Source organism: Silene latifolia, chromosome 7, assembly GCF_048544455.1.
Source record: "Silene latifolia isolate original U9 population chromosome 7, ASM4854445v1, whole genome shotgun sequence".
In the NCBI taxonomy this organism is placed as follows: Eukaryota; Viridiplantae; Streptophyta; class Magnoliopsida; order Caryophyllales; family Caryophyllaceae; genus Silene; species Silene latifolia.
Genome location: NC_133532.1, coordinates 113,752,190 through 113,773,148, shown reverse-complemented (window position 1 = coordinate 113,773,148; position 20,959 = coordinate 113,752,190). Strand labels below are relative to the sequence as shown.

The following is a 20,959-nucleotide window of genomic DNA, read 5'->3' as shown; positions in this document are numbered from 1 at the left end:
GTCGTTTATTTTAATAAAAATTCAAAAATCTCATAAAAAATAGAAAAATCAAAAAAAAAATCAAAAAATCAAAAAATTTCACGTTACTTTTGCATATAGGTTGAGTCGGAACGGTAGATTTCAATGATGAAATTGCACTGCAATTATCTTTTTGTTTAAGCCTTGCATAAATTAATATCTTTTAGCTTTGTCTTTTTTATAATCTACGAGTTAATGTTGAAATTTAGCTGAACAAATAGACTTGACCTGAAAATTTTGGCAAACCACTTATAAATTTCTAAGGATTAGAGCTTATTAAACTGGTGTCATTTATGACCAGTTTCATGTAGGATTGTGAGTAGTTTACTCCTTGCATAGCATGTTCATCAATTTGCACATATATGAAATTCAATTGCTTATTGCCTCCATACATTCGGGTTAGTGGTTGGTGTCACATGCAGGGAGGTGCTTACAATCTCCCTTTCTTTCATTTTTACCCATTCAACTCCACAATAGCCAAATCTGTCTGTTGACCCTTAGCTACATTCCAAATTTAGCCTACCTTGTCAAGCTAGTTAGTGTATATTTTGCGGTATATATTTCATTGTGCCAAGTTTGGCTTGTATCTGATGATTTGGAGTTGGTAATTTATGAGGAAAAGGAGGATGAAAAAAAAGAAGAAGCTGTGAAAAAAAAAAATCGTGAAAAAGAAAAAAGAAAGCAAAAAAAAATAGAAAAAGAAAAAAAAAGGAGAAACCGAAAAGAAAAGAAAAAACGAAGGAAAAAATGTTGTTTGACGAGACGGTTTCACTCCTATGCTTTATTTTCATTTATTGAGGAGTATTTTCAGTTCGGTTTGGTGAGTTTTGTGCCAAATGAAGGACGCACGTGCTTAATTCTATAATTAAGTTGGAAACGGATGTTGTCATATGGTTTTGTTTAGGTACTAGCTTGGCCACCTATACCTCCACATTCCCATAAATGTTTTGCCTTTTCTTACCCATTGCCTCACTTTGCCATATTTTTGTAAGCCCTCGGCTATGACAGGCCCTTGTTTGGTTGTAATGTGTGTACGGTAGCTAGAATTGTCTATCATATCAGTTGCATGCATGTTTATGTGGTTCGTAGTTTAGGTGAGCGACTATCTTTCTTTCTCTCTTACATATATATGCTTACCCTTTGCTTCATGAGAAAAGAGTGACCCGTGAGAGTCCAATTTTAAAGGTCTTACAAGGTCGACGGTTCAGCTTTATTATAAACATCCTATAACTCGTTTGCATTTGACTGTTTCGCTATAAGTGTTAGTTTGCTTGCATTAATTGGTTTAAGTGGGCATTTGTAGCTAGCTCTGAGTTATCTTTTCCGTTCCATTAGTTTGCATTTAGTTTACTCGAGGACGAGTAAAGGTTTGGTTTGGGGAGATTTGATACGTGCATTTTATATAGTCCTTTTTGGCCTTTTTATGCACGTATTTCTATGCTATTATCGTAGTTTTATGCTACGAAATGCCTCGGATATGCTACTTTGGTTTGTTTTGTTCTATTTGCAGGAATGGACCAGAAAGTAGTGAAATCGAGCCTTTTACCGTCCTTTTAGCATGAATTTGGAGGAAGAGTGAATTTGGAGCGAGAATGTAGCTGTCTTGAGATGCGCAAAGAAGTAAGTTAGCTAGGCGAGCAAAGGAAGAACTTCAAATTGCTAGTGCCTACTTTGAAGAGCCATATCTCGAGTTCTACAACTGATTTTCAGGTGATTCCAATTGGAGATGAAAGAATTGTCCTCTTAGCTTTCCAACGCCACCGGAATCGCTCTTTTTTTCCAAGTAACGAAGAAATGGCAGCCGTTTGAAATTCAGTACGCGAAGCAGGAATTGTGCGCTGGAAAGTACTCGATCGAGTACAATTGTGTTCGATCGACTCCTTTTTCTACTCGATCGAGTAGTTGCATTTTAGGGTTTACTTGATCGAGTATTTATTTCACTCGATCGAGTGTTTTGAGCTTAATTTTGCTCGATCGAGTGCTTTCAAATCACTCGATCGAGTGGTTTCTCTAATGGGCTCGGGCTTTTTAGTCTATTTTCGTTATTAGGTCAAATAAAATTCTTATTTCTTATAAATAGGAAGGAGAGACGTCATTTGAAACTCTCCTTTTTCTCTCTTACGATCTCTTATCATACACTATTTTTTATACTACTTTTCTCTTTTGCTACTGGATATTGTTCTTCCCTTTATTTTCCGATCTCTTTAATTCTCTCTTTTCCCTTTACTCTTAATTTAATGTTTACTATTTTTCTTTCCTTTGCTTTTATTTTTTCCCTTTGCCATGTTTAGCTAATTCTCCCTGTTAGGATTAGCGGATTCGATGAATGAATGTTAATTGCTAATTAGGTTTACAGATTGTCGTTGTTGTTTTTGTCTATGTTGTTAATCGCTACCCTTAATTGTATCTAGCTGATTGAATCGATGCAATTAGCCTTTTTAACCTTGGTAAGCCTTGACCTAGACCGAAAGGTTGGAAGGGGTGAGACCCGCAGTGAACAATAGGATGCTTTGGTGAGGGTGGAAGCTAAGCTAATAGTATTTTAGGGCAAATTGAGACCGGAAGGAGATATTCATTGCCCCTTAGACCGACACATCGACTAATATGTGACCTTTACTGCAATTAATTGACGTTCATTGATGAACCGACTTCCTAGTTTCCTTTCCCTCTGCTTAGTCTCTCTTATCTCTATTTCTCTTGCCTTAATCTCGTTAGTTTAGTCAAAACAATCAAAACCCCCACTGTGACCTTAGACAGACCGAATAGACAAGTAGATAGTGACCGCCTCCCTGTGGAGATCGACCCTACTTACTGTTAGCTTCTGTTAGTGTAACTAGGTATTTTATTTTTGGTACCTGACGACGGTATCAGGTGCAGTGGTTCTGGGCTGGACAAGGATTTGGGGCAAAGAAATTATGTTGCAATTAAGGGAGAAATACCATAAATAGTTGGCCAACCGTTTTTGGGAAAGATCGAAAGTTCGGTAGAATGAATATCACGTATCTTACCAACTTTCGTGCTCAATAGTTAGAACGAGAGGTTTACCATTGATTTGAGCGAAAAGTGTATCGAATTTTAAATCGACTTTGACCGTAGCACAGAATTGAACCAAATCCGCCATATAGACTAGACTATAGATATGAAGTAATGCTTTACCCTGAGCATGAATGACTTCTTTAAAAAATTGAAGGCGCAAGCAGAGTCATGACAACCCTTGTCATATCTCCTTTCGGATTAAAAGCTTCCCGAATAACATGTTTGCAATTCTCAAGGATGACTTTTGGTAAGCGGAGATTTTGAATAATCTCAAGAGCTTTGATTCGGTTTTCATTAAGATGTTGCTCAATAACAATAATCGCACCATTCAAATCATCATCAATGATTTTTCTCTTGCTACGGGGTGCAAGGGTTTGAATTTTTCTGGTTTTGCGCTTTGGTTTTGGATTTCGATTTTGGGATAGTTTCCTTTGGCGCATCATACAAATTTATCCTTATTGAACATATCATGAAGATTATCATTGTAATAGATCAAAGTCGGCCTCTCTCTAAAACTCTCTCCCTTCTTTCTACCTTTCCTCCCCTCTTAAGTAAACTTTGATCTACTACCACCGGCATCCTCCTTGTCCTTTCCTACTCCCCTCCGACGCTGCCGGAGATGTGGCCGTCCTTCGGCTGATCTTCGACGGCTTCAAATGCTCGACCATGGTTTGATTCCGTTCTAGCTCCGTTTTGTTTTAACCACATTTCCCCTTCAACCTCTTTTTTTTTTTAATTTGTGCTCCGAGCCGAGTCTTCTTAGCACTGCTACGGTATTCGGTCCGTAATCGGACCTCTTTACCTCTGATCTTCGGCTGCCTTGTTATCATCATGTCGGTTCGTTTCCTCCTCTCTTTATGTCGGTTTGTCCGATCCCTTTCTCTGATTTTATTTGAAAGGTTTGAGTAGCAAGTTCAATTCACCTGTGTTCTTTATTTTTGTCTTCTAACCATTTAAGGGTTAAGTTTTAATCTTTAATGGGTTTTGGTTTAATGGGTTTTGGCTTACTTATTTGTAAGGTCCTCTCGAATTTGGGTTAAATTTCTCTATCCTCAAAATTCGGTTTCTCGCCTGGTTTGTGAATCTCTTTCAGTGCTTCAAGTTCCCATTTTAATGGATTTGGTTAATAATTTGTGCCTTGTTGAATGTCATTTATATATGTCTGTTTTCGCTTCAGTTTGTCTGTTTGGTAATTGGGACCTTGTTCAATCTATTGTTAGTCATGAAGAGATATGTGTTATCAGTGTGTGTCGTGATCAGTTGCTATTCATTTGGGTAAGTTATGACTCCGACTTCTGTTGGCTTGACTTCAGTCAATCATCTATTAGTAAGTAGTGCATCTTCCATGTTTTCTTCATATGTGAGGCAGCTTACTTTTCATTAGACTTTTTCAGTGGTCAGAGGTGGTTGGTGTCGTTATTTAAGGTGGTATCTTTTCTTTTGCTTCTCCATGGTCGAGTATTTGACAGAACTGGTTTGGGTTGGTGTTGTGTGGATTGATAGTTGTAGTAGTTTTTCTCTTTCTTGTTCCCCGATTCGCATCTCTTTCTCCGCTAAGTTTTTCTTCTCTTTTCGCTCGCCTCCTTTCCTTGCTCGCATTTCGTTACAATGGACTATCAATCTTTTATTTGTAACCTAGTGAGTTGTTGATTTTTGATGACGACGTTGTGGATCATAAGTATTTGATTGCCTGGATTATGAGTTTAGGAGAGCCATCCTTCTCCTCTATCCACTTGATGAAAGATAGGGGAAATTTTCTCTTCAAAAATGGAAATTTTTCCATTGCAGGTACTCTTTAAACACAAACCTTAAATTTTCTGTGCTTTGTTGGCTTTCTTCCCTCCTGCGATGAGCATGCTACCTTTTCTTTAGGCCTATCTCTTGTTCTTAATTTAGCAGCCTGCGAATTGAAGCTCTCTCATTATGTTTTGGCTAGTCATTACTGCAAATTTGTTTTACACTTTGACCCCTCGAATGTCAAAGCCTTGTACCGTCGAGGCTTAGCTTATAAGCAACTGCATCTACCCAAAAAGGCTCAAGATGACTTTGAGCATGTTTTGCAGCTTGATCCGAATAATTCAGAAGCTAGTCGGGAGCTTCATGTCGTGGTTGACAAAATCATGATCAACCCTAATGGTAAGCGTGCTGCTTCTCCGTTTGACCCGTTGGGCTTTGTCAGCAAAGATAAGAAGCCACTTCTTAGTGAAGCTTCCTGTAGTTCCTTTTCTAGTATGGAATCAATGAACATTGAAGCAAGTTCTGATCAAATTTCTATGGTTTTTGACACCACCTGCGAGGCTAACCCTCCGCAGGTAGCCGAGATTAATGACTCTACCTCTCATTCCTTTAGTGAAAAACCGACAAAATACTCCTTCACCAGTAAAAAGCAAGCTAAAAATAGTTTGCAAATCTCACCCCACGATTATGAGAAATTGTTACTTGGGAAGGATCTATCCTTTTTCCATGCAGGTTCATTATCTTTCATGAGGGTTCGTCCACTCATCCCTAAAAATTCTATCCAGACGGGAACTCCCCATAAAGACATTTCACGGGCAGAAGAAGTTCCCCTTTCTTCTTCTCCTTTACCCAAAGACCAAGTTGAGCAACCAACATTAAGTTTCGAGAGTGATAAGCTGGTTCCGGAGGAAGTTGTTTTCCAAATTGCTAAAAAGAAGCGGGTATCATCCAACTCCGCTCAGGTAAGTAAGATGTCTGCGGTCCAGTTTCAGTTTACTGCAGTTAAGGAAAGCAAGATCAAGCATTGTAGAGGTAAGGAGGGACACAAAGCAAAGTTTATCGGAAGACAAGTGACCCAAGCTAGTGTTCATCGAAAGAGAAGATCTTTCATTTCTGTGGATTTTTCTCTTTCTCTTTGCAGGTACACAACGAAGTTCCGGCGGCTACGAGATCTAAAAGAAAAGAGGCAGATCAATTCTACTTTGACAACTTATACCATACTCCCTACAAGAAATGTCTACTTAGTGTTTCTGCTTCATTATCATGCACTTTTAGTTCGGTAAGTTGGCGCTCTAATAGTCTAAAGGACTTCGGTACTCCGGAGTTTGTACCGTAACTGACTCTCTTAATTTAATCTCAGTTTATTGTTGTCAAAAAAAAGAGTATCATTCAAATCGGCATCATCATCCTTTTCATCCTCATTCTCGATTTCCTTTTCTTTTCCTTTCTCTTTTTCTCTTTTTCTTTTTTTCACTCACTTATTTTCTTTTTTTGCCTCTACTCATTTTTTCGCTCATTTCTTTCTCATTTCTTTTCCATCGATCTTTTTCGATTTCTTTTTGTCCTTCATTCCTTTTTTCAATCTCATCTCCTTCTTCATTATTTGGAATAACATCATCACCCACATTCTTTGAACTACCACCAACATCTTTCTCAATTCCGGGTAGCACATCACTCGGTTCCTCTTCATAAAATTCATTTGCATGTGGTTCATTCAGATCGAGGATTTTGTGAGCAACTCGGGTTGAGAATCTCCTAGCCTCGGTGGGTGTTTTGGAGGCATTGAGAGACATTTTCTTGCGAGGCGTTGGAGTTCTTTTTGGAGAAAAGACCCATGGTTTCTTGGGAGGAATTTGACTTTGAATGAATTTAGACCCTAAACTTTGTGAGATTGGATCCGGTATATCGATTTTCGGTTTAGGTTTGTAGAAGTCTTGAATTTCCTTCACGGTTTGGTTGAGTTTTCTTTGGAAGCATGATTTTAATTGTGAAGGAAAATTTATGGTTGAAAGGGGTATATTTTTGACAGTTTTGATGAGGAGTGAAGAGAGATAGAGAGTTTTAAAATTTTTATATGTATGTGAAAAGAGATAACATGATTACTTATTTGAATTTTGTGGAGTAAATGGTGGAAAGTGAATAGTAATTCACGTGTCCCACAAACTTCTCCCACTCACTGTCCCATCCACCAAAAAGTTGACATGTGGCAAAAAATAAAATAAAAAGAAAAAACGTCACGTGCAATGGCCAAGCGCCGAGCTTCCTCTACCACGCACAAACCAGTAGCGGCGGCGTCAATTCGGAACCCGAATGCCTACTGCTCCATCTCAACATCCACCACCGATTGCTACTCCTCCATTCATCACCCACGACCAGATCAATCGTGTTCGGCCGCAACTGCTACTCGAAAACATTCGCAGCAGCTCCGCCGCAACCGAGTTCGGACCAAGCACCATAATTGCTGATTATCCTACTCCAATCCGACAATAGAACCACCGCCCAAATACACCTCCATTTAACCGCCAGCAGCCATGTTCGACCCTCCCCTGCGCCTATCACTTGCTAACGATAACCGCTACTGATTCTCATAGTAGCACCACTGTTGTGCTCCACTAGGATAAATACATGACGGGCTGAAAGTCGTATGCCTATCAAATGCAAATTTGTAATCTCTTACTTACTAAACAACTAAAATAGTAATATAGAGAAAGTAAGGGTCGAACGCACAAGGAAGGACTAAGTCAATTAAAGTGTTTAAAAGTATAGAGTAAAGTAACCAGTTTAGGGGGGGGGGGGGGATTTGATTTGTTTGATTTGTTAATGAACTAAGACTAAACAAATAATGAAATAGATGAATTAAAATGGTTTAAAAGGTCTTAGACCCAAGCATATATCCACACTCAATAACAATTGATCATTGTAAGATGGTTTCAGTTACTAATCTTGATTACTCTATCGTGAATGTAAAATTCCAATTCTCCTTACGAATAGTCAATTAAAACGAATCTCGTTCTTAATCAACTCTAACTATTAAACAACCCTAACAATCCAGTTCAAGGTTTAATTCAACAGTAGCAATATAATTTAGAGAATTCGATAGAGAACAAATAACGCATACAATCCAGTTGCACTTTAGATATTTATGTGAATCGTTTCTAAGTACTACTATCAACGTATCCCGTTCAATATTAATTCCTAGTTGTTACTATTTTAAAGTCAAACAATAAATCCTATTCAATAATGAAGAAATCGGTTACTAGTTGAGCACCTAACAATTATCAATCAACATTCATATAATTAAGAGTTAAGCAATTCACAATAATCAAGAAGAGAAATTAAAACATTCAAACTCACAACTGAATTTAGAGTGCTTCAATTGCTTGAATCCAAGATGAAAGATTAGTTACACATAATCTTGATGAAAATAACAATATGGTTTTTCTCTCTAAAAGCTGCGTAAGTCTTTTCTAAAACTGAAATAATAAGTTATATAGTAATAAGGTAAAACCCCTAGATTAGGAAATAAAGTACTACTACTACTACTAATAATAATAATAAAAATTGGAACAAACCGAGTAAAATAAATAAACAAGCATGAGTCTAACGATGCTGAATTACGCGACCAAAATACAAATAGGTGTCAAATGTAGGTCGCGCCACAGTCGCGCTTGTGTTGAATGCAGGTCGCGAAAGCAGCTGCCGCGTCTTAGTCTTTGACCCATGCGCGCACAATTAGTCCACCTTAAGTGCACACGTCTCAGGTATATTCATAGGTATCCGGGCCCATCTTTCCTTGGACTCGGACTTCATTTTTGACATACAAAACCGACCCACAGGATCTTCTTTATCGTTTCCAAGCTTAATTCTCAATATTTGGATCCAAGTTCCGCCAACGTTACAACTTAAAGTATTGTACCATTATAATTCATTAAGTACCACCTTTGTCACTTTAACTTCACTAATTCAACTTTCTTAATACATACTAAAACCGTCTCATCAATACACACCCGCTCCTCCGTTCGCACCCATCAGCAGCTCTATTCGCACCACCTATGTGCTCCTCCGTCACCGAACAGCCACCATTTGAATTATCTATTCTGAAGTCACACCGAAACTCGAGATCAGTTCGCAAGGTGGTTTCGTTGTTGAAATATGGAAATGATTCTTGTGATACAGTGAGAGAGGGGGGAAGAAGACGGAGTGATAGATGAGTGAAGAGATTGCACGTGAAGTTTTTTCGTTTTGTTTTATTTTTTGTCACATGTCAATTTTTTGTTGATGGGACAGGGATTGGGATAAGTTTGTGTGATAGGTGATCCGGACTGCTAAGGGAGCATAAGGAATGATGGTAGTTCAATGTGATGGATGAGTAATTGTTGGCTTCATGCATAAAATGCTATTAACCATTAGATTTTGTATCCAAATTCAATTACACATATATAAAGTAAATACATTAAATCACATATAATAACCAAACATATGTACATTCCATTTTAATCAATAATATAAGGAAATTAGTTAAGTCTTAGAATTACGCGCAATCCAATAAACCAATTTCCAACAGAAGTTTTTCGAATTGTTCTTTTCCAAGCGGTTTTGTAAATATGTCAGCTATTTGATTTTCCGTTTTACAAAAACTAAGACGGATATGTCCTTTTTTCCATCTGATTATGTAAAAAGTTAAGTGATGTCTAATGTCAATATGCTTAGTCCGAGAGTATTGTATTGGGTTCTTTGAAATGTTAATAACACTTGAATTATCGCATAAAATAGGAATAGAATCAAAGATAATACCAAAGTCCCGCAGCTGTTGACGAACCAATAATATTTGTGTCCAACAAAGAGCCTCACTTATGTACTCACTTACAACGGTGGAAAGAGCGACAATGTTTTGTTTCATAGACGCCATGAAATAAAGCACAAACCTAAGAAAGTTGCAATTCCGGACGTGCTCTTTCTATTAACAAAGCTTCCGGCAAAATCCGCATCCGAATATCCTGAAAACTCAAAAGGACAAAGTGAGGTATACCAAAGATAAATTTTGCGTTCCAAGCAAATGTCTACGAATTCTTTTAATGACAACGAAGTGCGATTCTTTAGGACTTGATTGGACACGAGCACATAAACATATGCTCAATAAAATGTCGGGATGACTAGCGGTTAAGTAGAATAGTGAACAAATCATACCTCAATATGCCGTTTCATCAATATGCTTACCATTCTCATCTTTGTCAAGTGTAATGGTCGATACCATAGGCGTTGCGTATGGTCTTGCATTAGTCATTCCAAATTTACTTAGCATCTCCTTTATGTACTTTTGTTGATGTATCATGAGAGCATCTCTAGTTTGCTTAATTTGAAGCTCAAGGAAGAATCCAAGTTTCCCCATCATACTCATTTCAAACTCAGATTTCATAAGATCCGAAAACTACAAATAAAGGAGTTCATTTGTAGCATCAAAAATAATGTCATCGATAAGGGTAACTGTTCACCACACTGTGATTTGATGAACGTCTTATCAACCGATCCTTGTACAAAACCATTTTCAACAATCTAGCATACCAGGCTGCGAAGCTTGTTTTAAACTATAAAGTGCTTTATCCAATTTAAGAACATGGTTTGGAAAATCACTATCTATAAAACACGGTGGATGCTCTACAAAGATATCCTCTTCTAAATAACCGTTTAGAAAAGCGGTTTTGACATTCATTTGAAAAAAATCGATGCCTTTATGAGCTGCAAAAATTATTAACATACATTCGTATGGCGGCTTCAAACCTAGTTATCGGTCCGCGCAAAAATTTCTTCGTATTCGATTCCCTTTTGTTGGTTATTAACCTTGCACCACTTCCTATCAATCAAGGTACGGGCAGAAGTTCGAGGGAGAAGATGTCATACCTTGTTTTCAACTACTATATTAGCTTTTGGTTAGGTTTTCGTTTTTGAGCTAGTGTGCCCAAATAAAGCCTTAACCTCACGCTTAAAACTAACATTTTGTAAGGAATTTGAAGCATACCATCATCAAAGTAGGTAGAGGCCGCTAAGAAAAAGAAGTAAGTTGTTAATAAAAAATGAACAAGAACAAGGAAGCAGCGAGAGACTTTCCTAGCAAATTTTAAATGACTTTGATCATAGACTTACCTAATCCAACGATTATATAAACCCCCCAAATTCCCTCCACATTTTATTCATTCGAATTCTAATCTTCATACAACAAATTATTACTTTCTTTGTCATCGTAAATTTCGTAACAGTGCATTATATTACAATGGCGGGTAAAGGAGAAGGTCCAGCAATCGGAATTGATCTTGGTACAAAGTACTGTTGTGTCGCAGTTTGGCAGCATGATCATGTCGAGATTATTTCCAACGATTTTGGTAGCAGAACGATGCCGTCTTATGTTGCTTTTACTGATACTGAAAGGTTAATTGTTGATGCTGCTATGTACCAGGTCGCCCTCGACCCTATCAACACCGTTTTCGGTTAGTCTTTATATAATATTCAATTTCCTCGATTTTTTTTTTACTCACTTGTTCATTGTGTAGTTTGCTGAATTTTGATTGTTTGTTGATTTACTCGCTTATTTTTTAAACTCACTTGTTATAGTTTTGACTTAGTTTCAGTTGGGTTATTTTAGTTATTACTACTCCCTTTGAGACGGAGGGAGTACTATCTTAAACACTAAATCTCTAATGTATATAGGCTACAATCGTGTTCTACTTTGTGACAGATGCAAAGAGGTTGATTGGTAGGAGGTTCAGCGACTCGTCAGTCCAAGAAGACATGAAGCAGTGGCCTTTCAAGGTTGTCCCCGGACCAAGTGACAGGCCCATGATTGTCGCCAACTACAAAGGCGAGGACAAGCACTTTGCTGCTGAGGAGATTTCCTCCATGCTCCTCATAAAGATGAAGGAGGTTGCCGAGGCTTTTCTGGGGTCAACTGTAAAGAATGTTGTTGTCAGTGTCCCAGCCTATTTTAGTGACTCTCAGCGTCAGGCCACAAAAGATGCTGGAGTCATTGCCGGCTTGAATGTTATGCGTATCATCAATGAGCCCACTGCTGCTGCCATTGCCTATGGTCTTGACAAGAATAAGACTAGCACTGGCGAGAAGAATGTGTTGGTTTTCGATCTTGGTGGTGGGACATTTGATGTCTCATTGCTTACAATTGAAGAGGGTATCTTTGAGGTGAAAGCTACTGCTGGAGACACTCACCTTGGTGGTGTGGATTTCGATAATAGGATGGTTAACCATTTTGTGCAAGAGTTTAACAGGAAGAATAAGAAAGACATTAGTGGAAATCCTAGGGCTTTGGCAAAATTGAGGACAGCCTGTGAGAAGGCAAAAAGAGCTCTCTCATCCGCTGCTCAGACTACCATTGCGGTTGAATCTCTCTATGAGGGTATTGATTTCTATACCGCTATCACTCGTGCTGATTTTGAGGAAATGAACATGGATTTGTTCAGGAAGTGTATGATGGCCGTTAAGAATTGTTTGATAGATGCCAAGATGGACAAGAGCTCTGTCGATGATGTTGTTCTCGTTGGTGGGTCTACTAGGATTCCGAAAGTTCAGCAGCTACTGCAAGAGTTTTTCAATGGCAAGAAGCTTTGCAAGAACATCAATCCCGATGAGGCTGTTGCTTATGGAGCAGCTGCTCAAGCCGCCATTTTGAGCGGCGAGATGTTCCAAGACGTATTGCTTCTTGATGTCAACCCTATGTCTCTTGGTTTGGAGACAGGTGATGGTGTCGTGAAGGAAATGATTAAGAGAAACACGACACTTCCTACCATCAAGGGATGTGCGTTCTCCACTTACTCCGATAACCAGTCGAGTTTGTTAATTCAGGTGTATGAGGGTGACAGCAATTTATTGGGCAAATTCGAGCTCTCGAGCATCTCTCCGGCTCCCAGAGGTGTTCCTCAGATCACAGTGAGGTTCGATATGGATGCCAATGGCATCCTAAATGTGTCAGCCGAGGACAAAGCCACAGGGCAAAAGAACAAGATTACCATCACCACCGACAAGGGTAGGCTCTCTAAGGAAGAGATCGAGAAGATGGTTCAAGAGACGGAGAAGTACAAGTTGGAAGACGAGGGACATAAGAAGAAGCTTGAAGCAAAGAACGCCTTGGAGAAATATGCTTACAACATGAAGAATACAGTTAGGGACGAGAAATATGCTCAAGAAGACAAGAAGAAGATCAATGATGCCATCGAGCAGACCATCTCATGGCTTGATGATAAGCAGCTTGCTCAAGCTGAAGAGTTCGATGAGAAGATGAAGGAGCTTGAGAGCATTTGCAACCCGATTATTGCAAAGATGTACCAGGGTGTCGCCGGTGGTGATGGTGGGCCTCCCATGGATGAATGATGATGATATCCCTGCTGGTATGGTGCTGCTTGTGCCGGTCTTAAGATCGACGAGGAAGTCGACTAAACTATTTTCTTATGACTTACTTGGCTATGATTGTGTTGCTTATTATTATTGTTTTGATGCTTTATGCTTAGTATTTGAACAATATTTGGGTAATTTATTTGCGATCTTTCTTAGATGTTTGCTACATGTTTCTTGCAGCTGAGGGTTCGTTGGGGCTCTAGCTGCTTGTTTAGTTGTTTTGTTAAAGAATGATGTAAGGTTTTAATCAAAGAATTTATGCAGCTCACTTAACTACAACCTGATCAAATGTGTAGTGCTAGGAAAAAAATACTCCGTATTATTTAGGATATATAAAGAATACTAGTATAGATCCCGTGCAACTTATGCACGTTTTATATAGATTTTTGATTTTTAAATTACTAGTATTATTAGTTAAAGATTTTAAACTAAAGGAAAAACTCATAAGTTTTTCGAGCAATGAACAGTCTGATAAAATGTATGTTTTAATTAACCATTTTTAGCATAAACTAGATTTGTGACCCGTGAAATTCACGGGTTTATCTGTTTTAATTTTGATATTTTTATCGTATTGTTAATATTTGTTCGAGCAATTAGTTGTTGATCCACTTAAAAATATACAGTCTTGAAATACATAGAAATTAGTTAGTTAATACCTTATTTCTTTTACAACTTTGGTTTATATATGTAAATATATGTGTCCGTGAAGTAGTGTGTAATTCCAATGGTTTACGGTGGTATGGGTTGTGATCGCGTAATGTCCATTAGTAATGTACCGGGCGTATATGAATCGATGTTAGTGATGGTTTATGAGTGATGTCAATAAGATGTGATAGGTGTCGGGTTAAGGGACAGGAAAGTCGTCTGATGGTGAACTTTGGGGACGAAGTTCCATTTTAGAAGGGAAGAGTAATGTCGCAAAAGAAAAAGCCAAAATCATAACAATTTTGCCGTATGTTTGTAATGTTTTATAATATCTCTGTTATATTCCAAGTACGAGTTTATAATTGTTTTAATAGTTTTGTTGAGGAAATTTTATATTTAAGTGAGAATGAGTAATTGTCGAACAAGATGACATGTCGTTATACCTTATTTTCAGTAATCATTCGTTATGTTATAATGAGAAGATGATGTCATGAACAGTAGCGGGGTTGTCATCAGTAGTTTTGGCGTTGTGCGGCTATGAATCATACATTGCTGAATCTGTGATAGGACCGTTTGTTGTATGTGGTGTGTTCGGTAATTCAAGTAGTGGTTCTTAGAGGCTTGAATATGTGGTGTGTTGGACAATCGATGATGATGATGTTTGATGGACATACGTAGTGGGATAATACTTCTAGAGAATTGTTGACCTGTGTCGGGCAAGCGGTGGTGTTGACCTTGGTTTCTTGTTGTGTGGTTTGGGGAAGGATGAGTCGAACTTCGGGGATGAAGTTCTTTTTAAGGGGGGAAGACTGTAATACCCGTCCTTTTAGGGACCCGTTGACCAACGTTGACCGACCTTGGGGGCATGTGATAGCCTTTGGGAATTCGTGCAAGGGATGCCTTGTGTCGTGATAGACCTTGGGATGAGTGGTACTCGATCTAGTCGAGGCTAATCGATCGAGTAGCTTGGGTACTCGATCGAGTAGGGGTCACTCGATCGAGTAGGTTGGTTACTCGATCGAGTAGCGTCTTTACAACGAGGGTTTATAATCGTGTTTGAATAGAATCGCAAATCATTTCCGCCTTCTTCCTTCAGATCTAGATGTCGCCTTACCTCACTTCCTTCACCTTAATTCCTTCCATGGGAGCCTTTGAGGATGCTTGTGCCTTGGGGATAGGTTGCTTGAGTCAGGTAGCGGTCTTCACGTCGGTATACGATACGTAGGTATGTCATCATCATCATCTTTGTCATTGTTGTTCCTTTTAGAGTTGTGGTGATAGTAATAGGCTTTTGTACTGTTTGTATAGGGGTTTTCCTTGCTTGGTCGATGTCATGTGATTGAACATGAAATCGATGGGGTTGGCTAAAGGTAGGTTCGCCTACTCAGTTTCTGTTGGTTGTTTTAGTGTGTCGGTTGTTATGTTGATTGTAGTGTCAGTGTGACTGATTGTTTATGGCAATCGGATTTGGTTGATTGTGGTGGTTTGTTGGTGTGGTGTGATCGTATTATCATGGTTGTGGTTCAACTGTCTGTGATTGTTTGTCTCTGGTTCTCGAGGTGCGTCCTCGGCTGAGTGGAGTCACTTGCGGGAGTGGCTTCACGCCCTAGTTTCGCCCTCCGTGGAACCCGCCACGGGAGGGGTTGTGCACATTAATGAGACAGGGTTATCGCTCAGTATGATGAGCGGGGCGTAGGTGGGTACGGCTGCGGTCCCCCACTGGCAGGGCTGGTCCAGTGGACAGTCGGTGACGGTGATAGGTTGGAGTGGTTGTGAGTTGTGTGCGTACTTGGTTATGTTTGTATTATGTTGGTAGTTGACGTTGTGTCTTGCCTCAGTTACTGACCTTGTGTGGCTGTTTCTTGTTTGTCTTTGTTGTGTCTGCCGTGATCCCTTATGGTGAACAGTCAGTCTTAGCAGGTGATGTCTTGGATTGGATGGTAACTGGAGTCTTGGCGAGATGAGTCTTCACGAGTCATGACAAGAGTAGTTTACATAGTATTGACGAGGTGTATCGTTTGTATCAGTAGTTTTGGTTAAATCACTTGTAAAATAATTATAAATGTTCTTTTATCGACTTTTGATGATTATTTTCCTCGGCCAACCGAGATGGTGATGTCCTTATATGTTAGGGAAGGTCTTGCTAAGGCTGTTTGTTATATGGGGGTGTCACATATGCAGCAGGAGTTTTTCATAGACATGTGTTCAGGTAATGCAGACAACTAATGGCATATCAAGTTTCATAGTATTGTGTACAGGAAGATGCAATAGGTAGGGAATTATGAAGTTTTTGGCATATTTTCGACAAGTTTGCAGCTAAAACAAGTAAGCAAGGAAGCAAGCAATCAAAAAGATTGAAGAATCACATTTAGGAGCAGTTTTTGCACATTTTGAAGAAGCACAACAAGCATCAGAGACTTCAACAGCAGTTTAGACATCAACATGTTATGGTTAATTATGAACTTTGAATAACTTCTGTTCAAACAATCATCATTAATGAAATGTAAAAGGCATCTATGCACTTGTTGTAAGACTTCAACTGTTTAGGCATTTCAGTTTTGAACAAATTAACAACACAACCCACACATAGCCTCATCACATTCAACTGTGGTGTTCATCATTAGTCCTCAAAAAAAAAACTGTGAGCAAGAGAATGAGAATTAGACCTCCCGTCATCTTCATCTTTGTTGAGTTTATGGATTCAAGTACCTAAGAGGGGGAGGGGGTGAATTAGGTACTATTTAAAAAATTTATAACTTCAACTTTATTGAATTAAAGTGAGTTACAAGAACAAAAGAGATAAGAGGATACTTTGAATAATATTGAAAGATTGAACAAGTATCACTAAGAATGTTTGCTGAAGTATGAAAGCAACGATCGTTCTGACTGTATCTATTTGTCTCAGTTTGCGAAATATGACTGCAGACCAAATGCGACAGTATAATGAACTGTTGCTTCTAAGTTTAAGCGAAACGAAACAAACAAACAAAGTATAAAGCAGCGGAAATAAAGTAAGCACTTGAACACGAGATTTTTGAATTGGTTCGGCAAGAAACTCAAGTGCCTACGTCCAATCTACCTTTTTATTACTTTCCTTTAGTGATCTACTCCGAAAACTAAAAGACCCTTGTAATAAAAGACGCCAACCTACTCCGGTTGCAAAGCTAGTACAAGAACTACTCCGTTCTTATGACAAGCTAACTCGCAATCTACTCCGATTGCCAACTCACAACCTACTCCGGTTGTCAAGAGTAAAAGACTACTCCGTCCTAAACTCTACTAACACACTTAGAATGTAATAGGATCAAGTTTCCACTAACACATTCTTAACAAAGAATAGAGGTGGACAACTTTTACAAGATCAACAATTCTTAAGCAAGAGAGTTTAGTATAGAAAAGCAACGTGGCCACGACCTGTAACAACTTGAAGACACTTGAAGACTTTTAAACGATTTTGCAAAGACACGGTTTTAAACTCTTAAAACAATTTGCAAAGTTGGAAAAATTAAATCAGAAAAGTCTTAGGAATTAATGAAGGAGGGACTCGGTATTTATAGAGGAGGTGAGTGAAGGGATTGCTAGGGTTTTGAAGGGTCAAAGACCTCACATGTGAAGGGCAATAGCAACCACCTAAAAACTTGCACCAAAAAGGAGTCTTTTGCAAAGGTAAGAATAAAGAAAGAAGGTTTGAAGGATAACCTTAAATGCTCATGCAAAATCAGAAAACAAAGGATGTGAGACAAGTCACATGATGACAAGTTAACACAAATATGGCAAAAAGCAACTTTTGTTTTCTTAAAAACCAAAGGATTGAATTTGCATAAAGAGGAAACATTTTGAATAATTCAAACCACTCTTTATTGGATACTTCCTCCTTAATAAAAATCTGAATTTTTATCTCTGAAAAATATGAGTCACGTGAAAGCATTTGAAAGATAAAAGGAAGCTTCAAGTTTTTACGAGTTGTGGCACAGTCCACTCAGCTGTTTACTTGTTGAAGCAACAGTCATCTGGACTGTTTCTATTACTCTACTATACTTAACTTTCTCACTTGTACATTAGATGACACACGACTAATTACAATGGGATGATAAACAACTTCAACTTTTCTTAATCCAAGCTTGATTACATCATTAATCCTGAAAAGGTAAACTAAGATAACACCAATCAAATGGGCATGTTGTCATCAACATAAGGAACCCAACAAATTCCCCCTTTGATGATGACAAGCCCCAAACGAATGTATAAGCAATGTAAACACCTTGATTCAAGATTTTTGACAAGCAAGATCAAATGATAGAGAAGGGACAATATTACCTTACCAAGGGCAAAAGCTAGAATCAAACTATCATGACAATTTTACATTGCCCCAAACAAGAATCAAGCTAAGAAGGTTAGGCAAGACATTAGTTTAATCAATAAGCAAGGAGATTTAAAGCATGAGTTTACCTTTTCCCCCTCTTGACATCATCAAAAGGATAGAGATGTCACAAGCATTAGAGTGCAAATAGTCATAAGAAAACACAAAAAGACACATGTAAATGTGACAAGGTAACAAGGTCAACATCAACAAGGATTAAGCATATGTTAATCAAAGTTCAACAAAGCTAAATAGAGTTTAACATACACCACCAAATGTTCAAAATAACAAGCAAGAAAACAAGTCTTAGAAAGGCACAACCAAGGTGAGGCAAAATAAAAGGGCACGGGTAAAATGTTAATAGGCCGAGAGGAAAGGGAAAGGCTAAGGGGAGGAGGCTTGTTCACCATCCGAGCCACTACCCAAAGGATCATCATCCATATGAGCATCTTCACCACTTTCTTTTGTTGACACAAGGGTGGAAATGATATCCACCTCTCCACGGATGAGGTCCAAAGTAGAAGCAAGAGCCGAGATTGCCAAGTCCTTTTGACGAGCATCTTCCCTAATCCAAGCACCCAACTCAGCCACGACATTAAGCACTTCCCGCATATTTCCCGTATTCACTTGACTTGATGACCCAACTTCCGGGTCCTTCTTAATTTTCACAGAAATTAACTCATCATTCTCAACCTTGATAAGCATCTTCCCCATTTGCCCATCACTCATAACATCACACATATCCAACGAACCCAAGCTAGTATTCACTAACACCCCTTGTGCCTTGAGCACAACCGATAACCACATTCCATAGGGTAAGTGAATCAAGCTAGAAGAAGGTCGACGAAGCTTGGTCGAAATGAGTTGAAAACGTTTAAACATTAACCCGACTAGGTTCACCTTCTTATGGGTAGCAATATGATAGATTAAGTATTGTTGGGCTATGGTGAGTTTTCCCCTATCACCCGAAGGATAAATAGACCTACACAGCATGTTGAAAATAATTCGAAGAGGAGGTGGGATTTGGGTGTTGCTCACGGGTCCAGGAGAAACAGTTTTGGGGCAAACGGTTTGAGCAATGCTAAGAGGTGAGGCATATGGTAAGGCAACCCAAGTTTCGGAGGGGAGTTTGTCATAGCCTCCGACTGGAATATTAAGAGCGATGAGCGAAATCAGTTGAGACAATTTAAGGGGCTTACCGTTCACCTTAGCCGTAAGAGTTTCACCCGACTTATCAATCCTAACAGTTGCAAAGAACTGTATCACCTCACTCACAAACACCGGCTCACGCATTTCCAACAGCTTCTCCCAACCTTGAGCTAGAACCATATCACGGACTGAGTGAAAAGCAGGTGGCTCGAACCAAGTTTGATTATAAACCCGAGGAGAGTGAATTGCTTTGATGTTCATCAACCTTTCACAGTTTTTGTAAATTGAAGTAGGGAGGTCAATACTCTCAAGGTGATCCCACACGATGGCCAAGTCCCATTTCGAGGTTAGGGAGACCGGATCCGAGGGAGCAAGGTATACAAGCTTTTTCTTCAGTGGTTTCGATTTTTTCTGAGGAGGTTCACTGGGATTTTCAATTGGGGTATCAACAATGGGGTTTTCGATGTTACTTTGTTCAACATTTTCTGAGATTGGGGGCAATTGGGATGATGAGGCTTTTTCTTTCCTTTTGTTGGTCTTTTTCGCCGGAGTCGGGTCAGACTCGCCGGATTTAGACGGATTCTCATTTAAATCGAATTCGGTCTCTTCTTCAATATCTTCAACAATCACTGGTTCAGAGGAAGAGCTTGGAATAGAGGAGCTTTTCTTTCGACCACCTCGAGTGCGCCGTCCTACCATAGTGGCGATAGGTATGTCGTCGGATGATGGAGGGGCAGTGGAGTTCGGTGATGATTGTGGGTTAGGTGGATCTGGGTTTGTTGAAGGGGTCGTGTTTGAGGTTTGTGGAGGGAATGCATAAGATGTTTTGACTGGAGTCATGGTTGGAGTTGGTGATGTAGGCGGATTTGATGTGACAGGAGAGGTAATTTTTGTGGGTTTGATGGGTATGGTTGTGTTAAAGGAGGTTTTTACCATTGTGGGTTAAGGGTAGGTTAGCTTTGATGGAGTTAATGGATTTGGGAGATGGAAGGGTTAGTGGATTGGGATATTTGGACGGGTAGTTGTAGGTGATGGGTTGAGGGAGTTTAATGGCCCATTTAATGAGGTAGGAGAGGTGGTTGGCCCGACTAAACAAATTTAATCACTCGAAATAAAAAAACGCAAGGTAGCATATAATAAACGTAAATTTAGATATGAGGTTGAGTGATTACCGACTCACAAATACGGTGTCAATTTTTGGTCCAAACATGATGTCAATGCACTTAGAACACTTAATAACATATATCCAATTTTAATTTAATCAATTAAGGAATTTTGTACAACTCACACTAAAAATCACAAGCTATTAATTAACCCAATTTCTAGTCTAAATTTCTCAAAATGTTCTCTTGCAAGTGGCTTAGTAAAAATATCGGCAATTTGATTTTCGGTTTTGCAAAAGCTAAGTTTAATATGTCCTTTTTCCACATGATCACGAATAAAATGGTGACGAATATCAATATGTTTGGTTTTAGAGTGTTGAATAGGATTTTTGGAAATATTAATTGCACTCGTATTATCACACATTAAAGGAATGGAGTCAAAAATAATACCAAAATCCAAGAGTTGTTGTTTTACCCAAAGGAGTTGAGAACAACAATGTGCCGCACTAACGTA

The 20,959-nt window shown here is 38.9% G+C and overlaps 1 protein-coding gene across 1 annotated transcript; it reads left to right on the top strand.

The window, feature by feature from the left end:
- Window positions 1–10,679: 10,679 nt before the first annotated feature.
- LOC141591251 (heat shock cognate 70 kDa protein 2-like) lies at window positions 10,680–13,378 on the top strand. The gene is made up of 2 exons (XM_074411603.1): window positions 10,680–11,273; window positions 11,522–13,378. Exons 1-2 carry the CDS (start codon window positions 11,060–11,062, stop codon window positions 13,162–13,164), a joined length of 1,857 nt encoding a protein of 618 aa, XP_074267704.1. The 5' UTR covers window positions 10,680–11,059; the 3' UTR covers window positions 13,165–13,378.
- Window positions 13,379–20,959: the final 7,581 nt, after the last annotated feature.

Coding starts and splice junctions, on each gene's coding strand:
- LOC141591251 (XM_074411603.1), top strand. CDS start 11,060: ATGGCGGGTAAAGGAGAAGGTCCAGCAATCGGAATTGATCTTGGTACA. Junction 11,274..11,521: donor CCCTATCAACACCGTTTTCG/GTTAGTCTTTAT, acceptor ACTTTGTGACAG/ATGCAAAGAGGTTGATTGGT.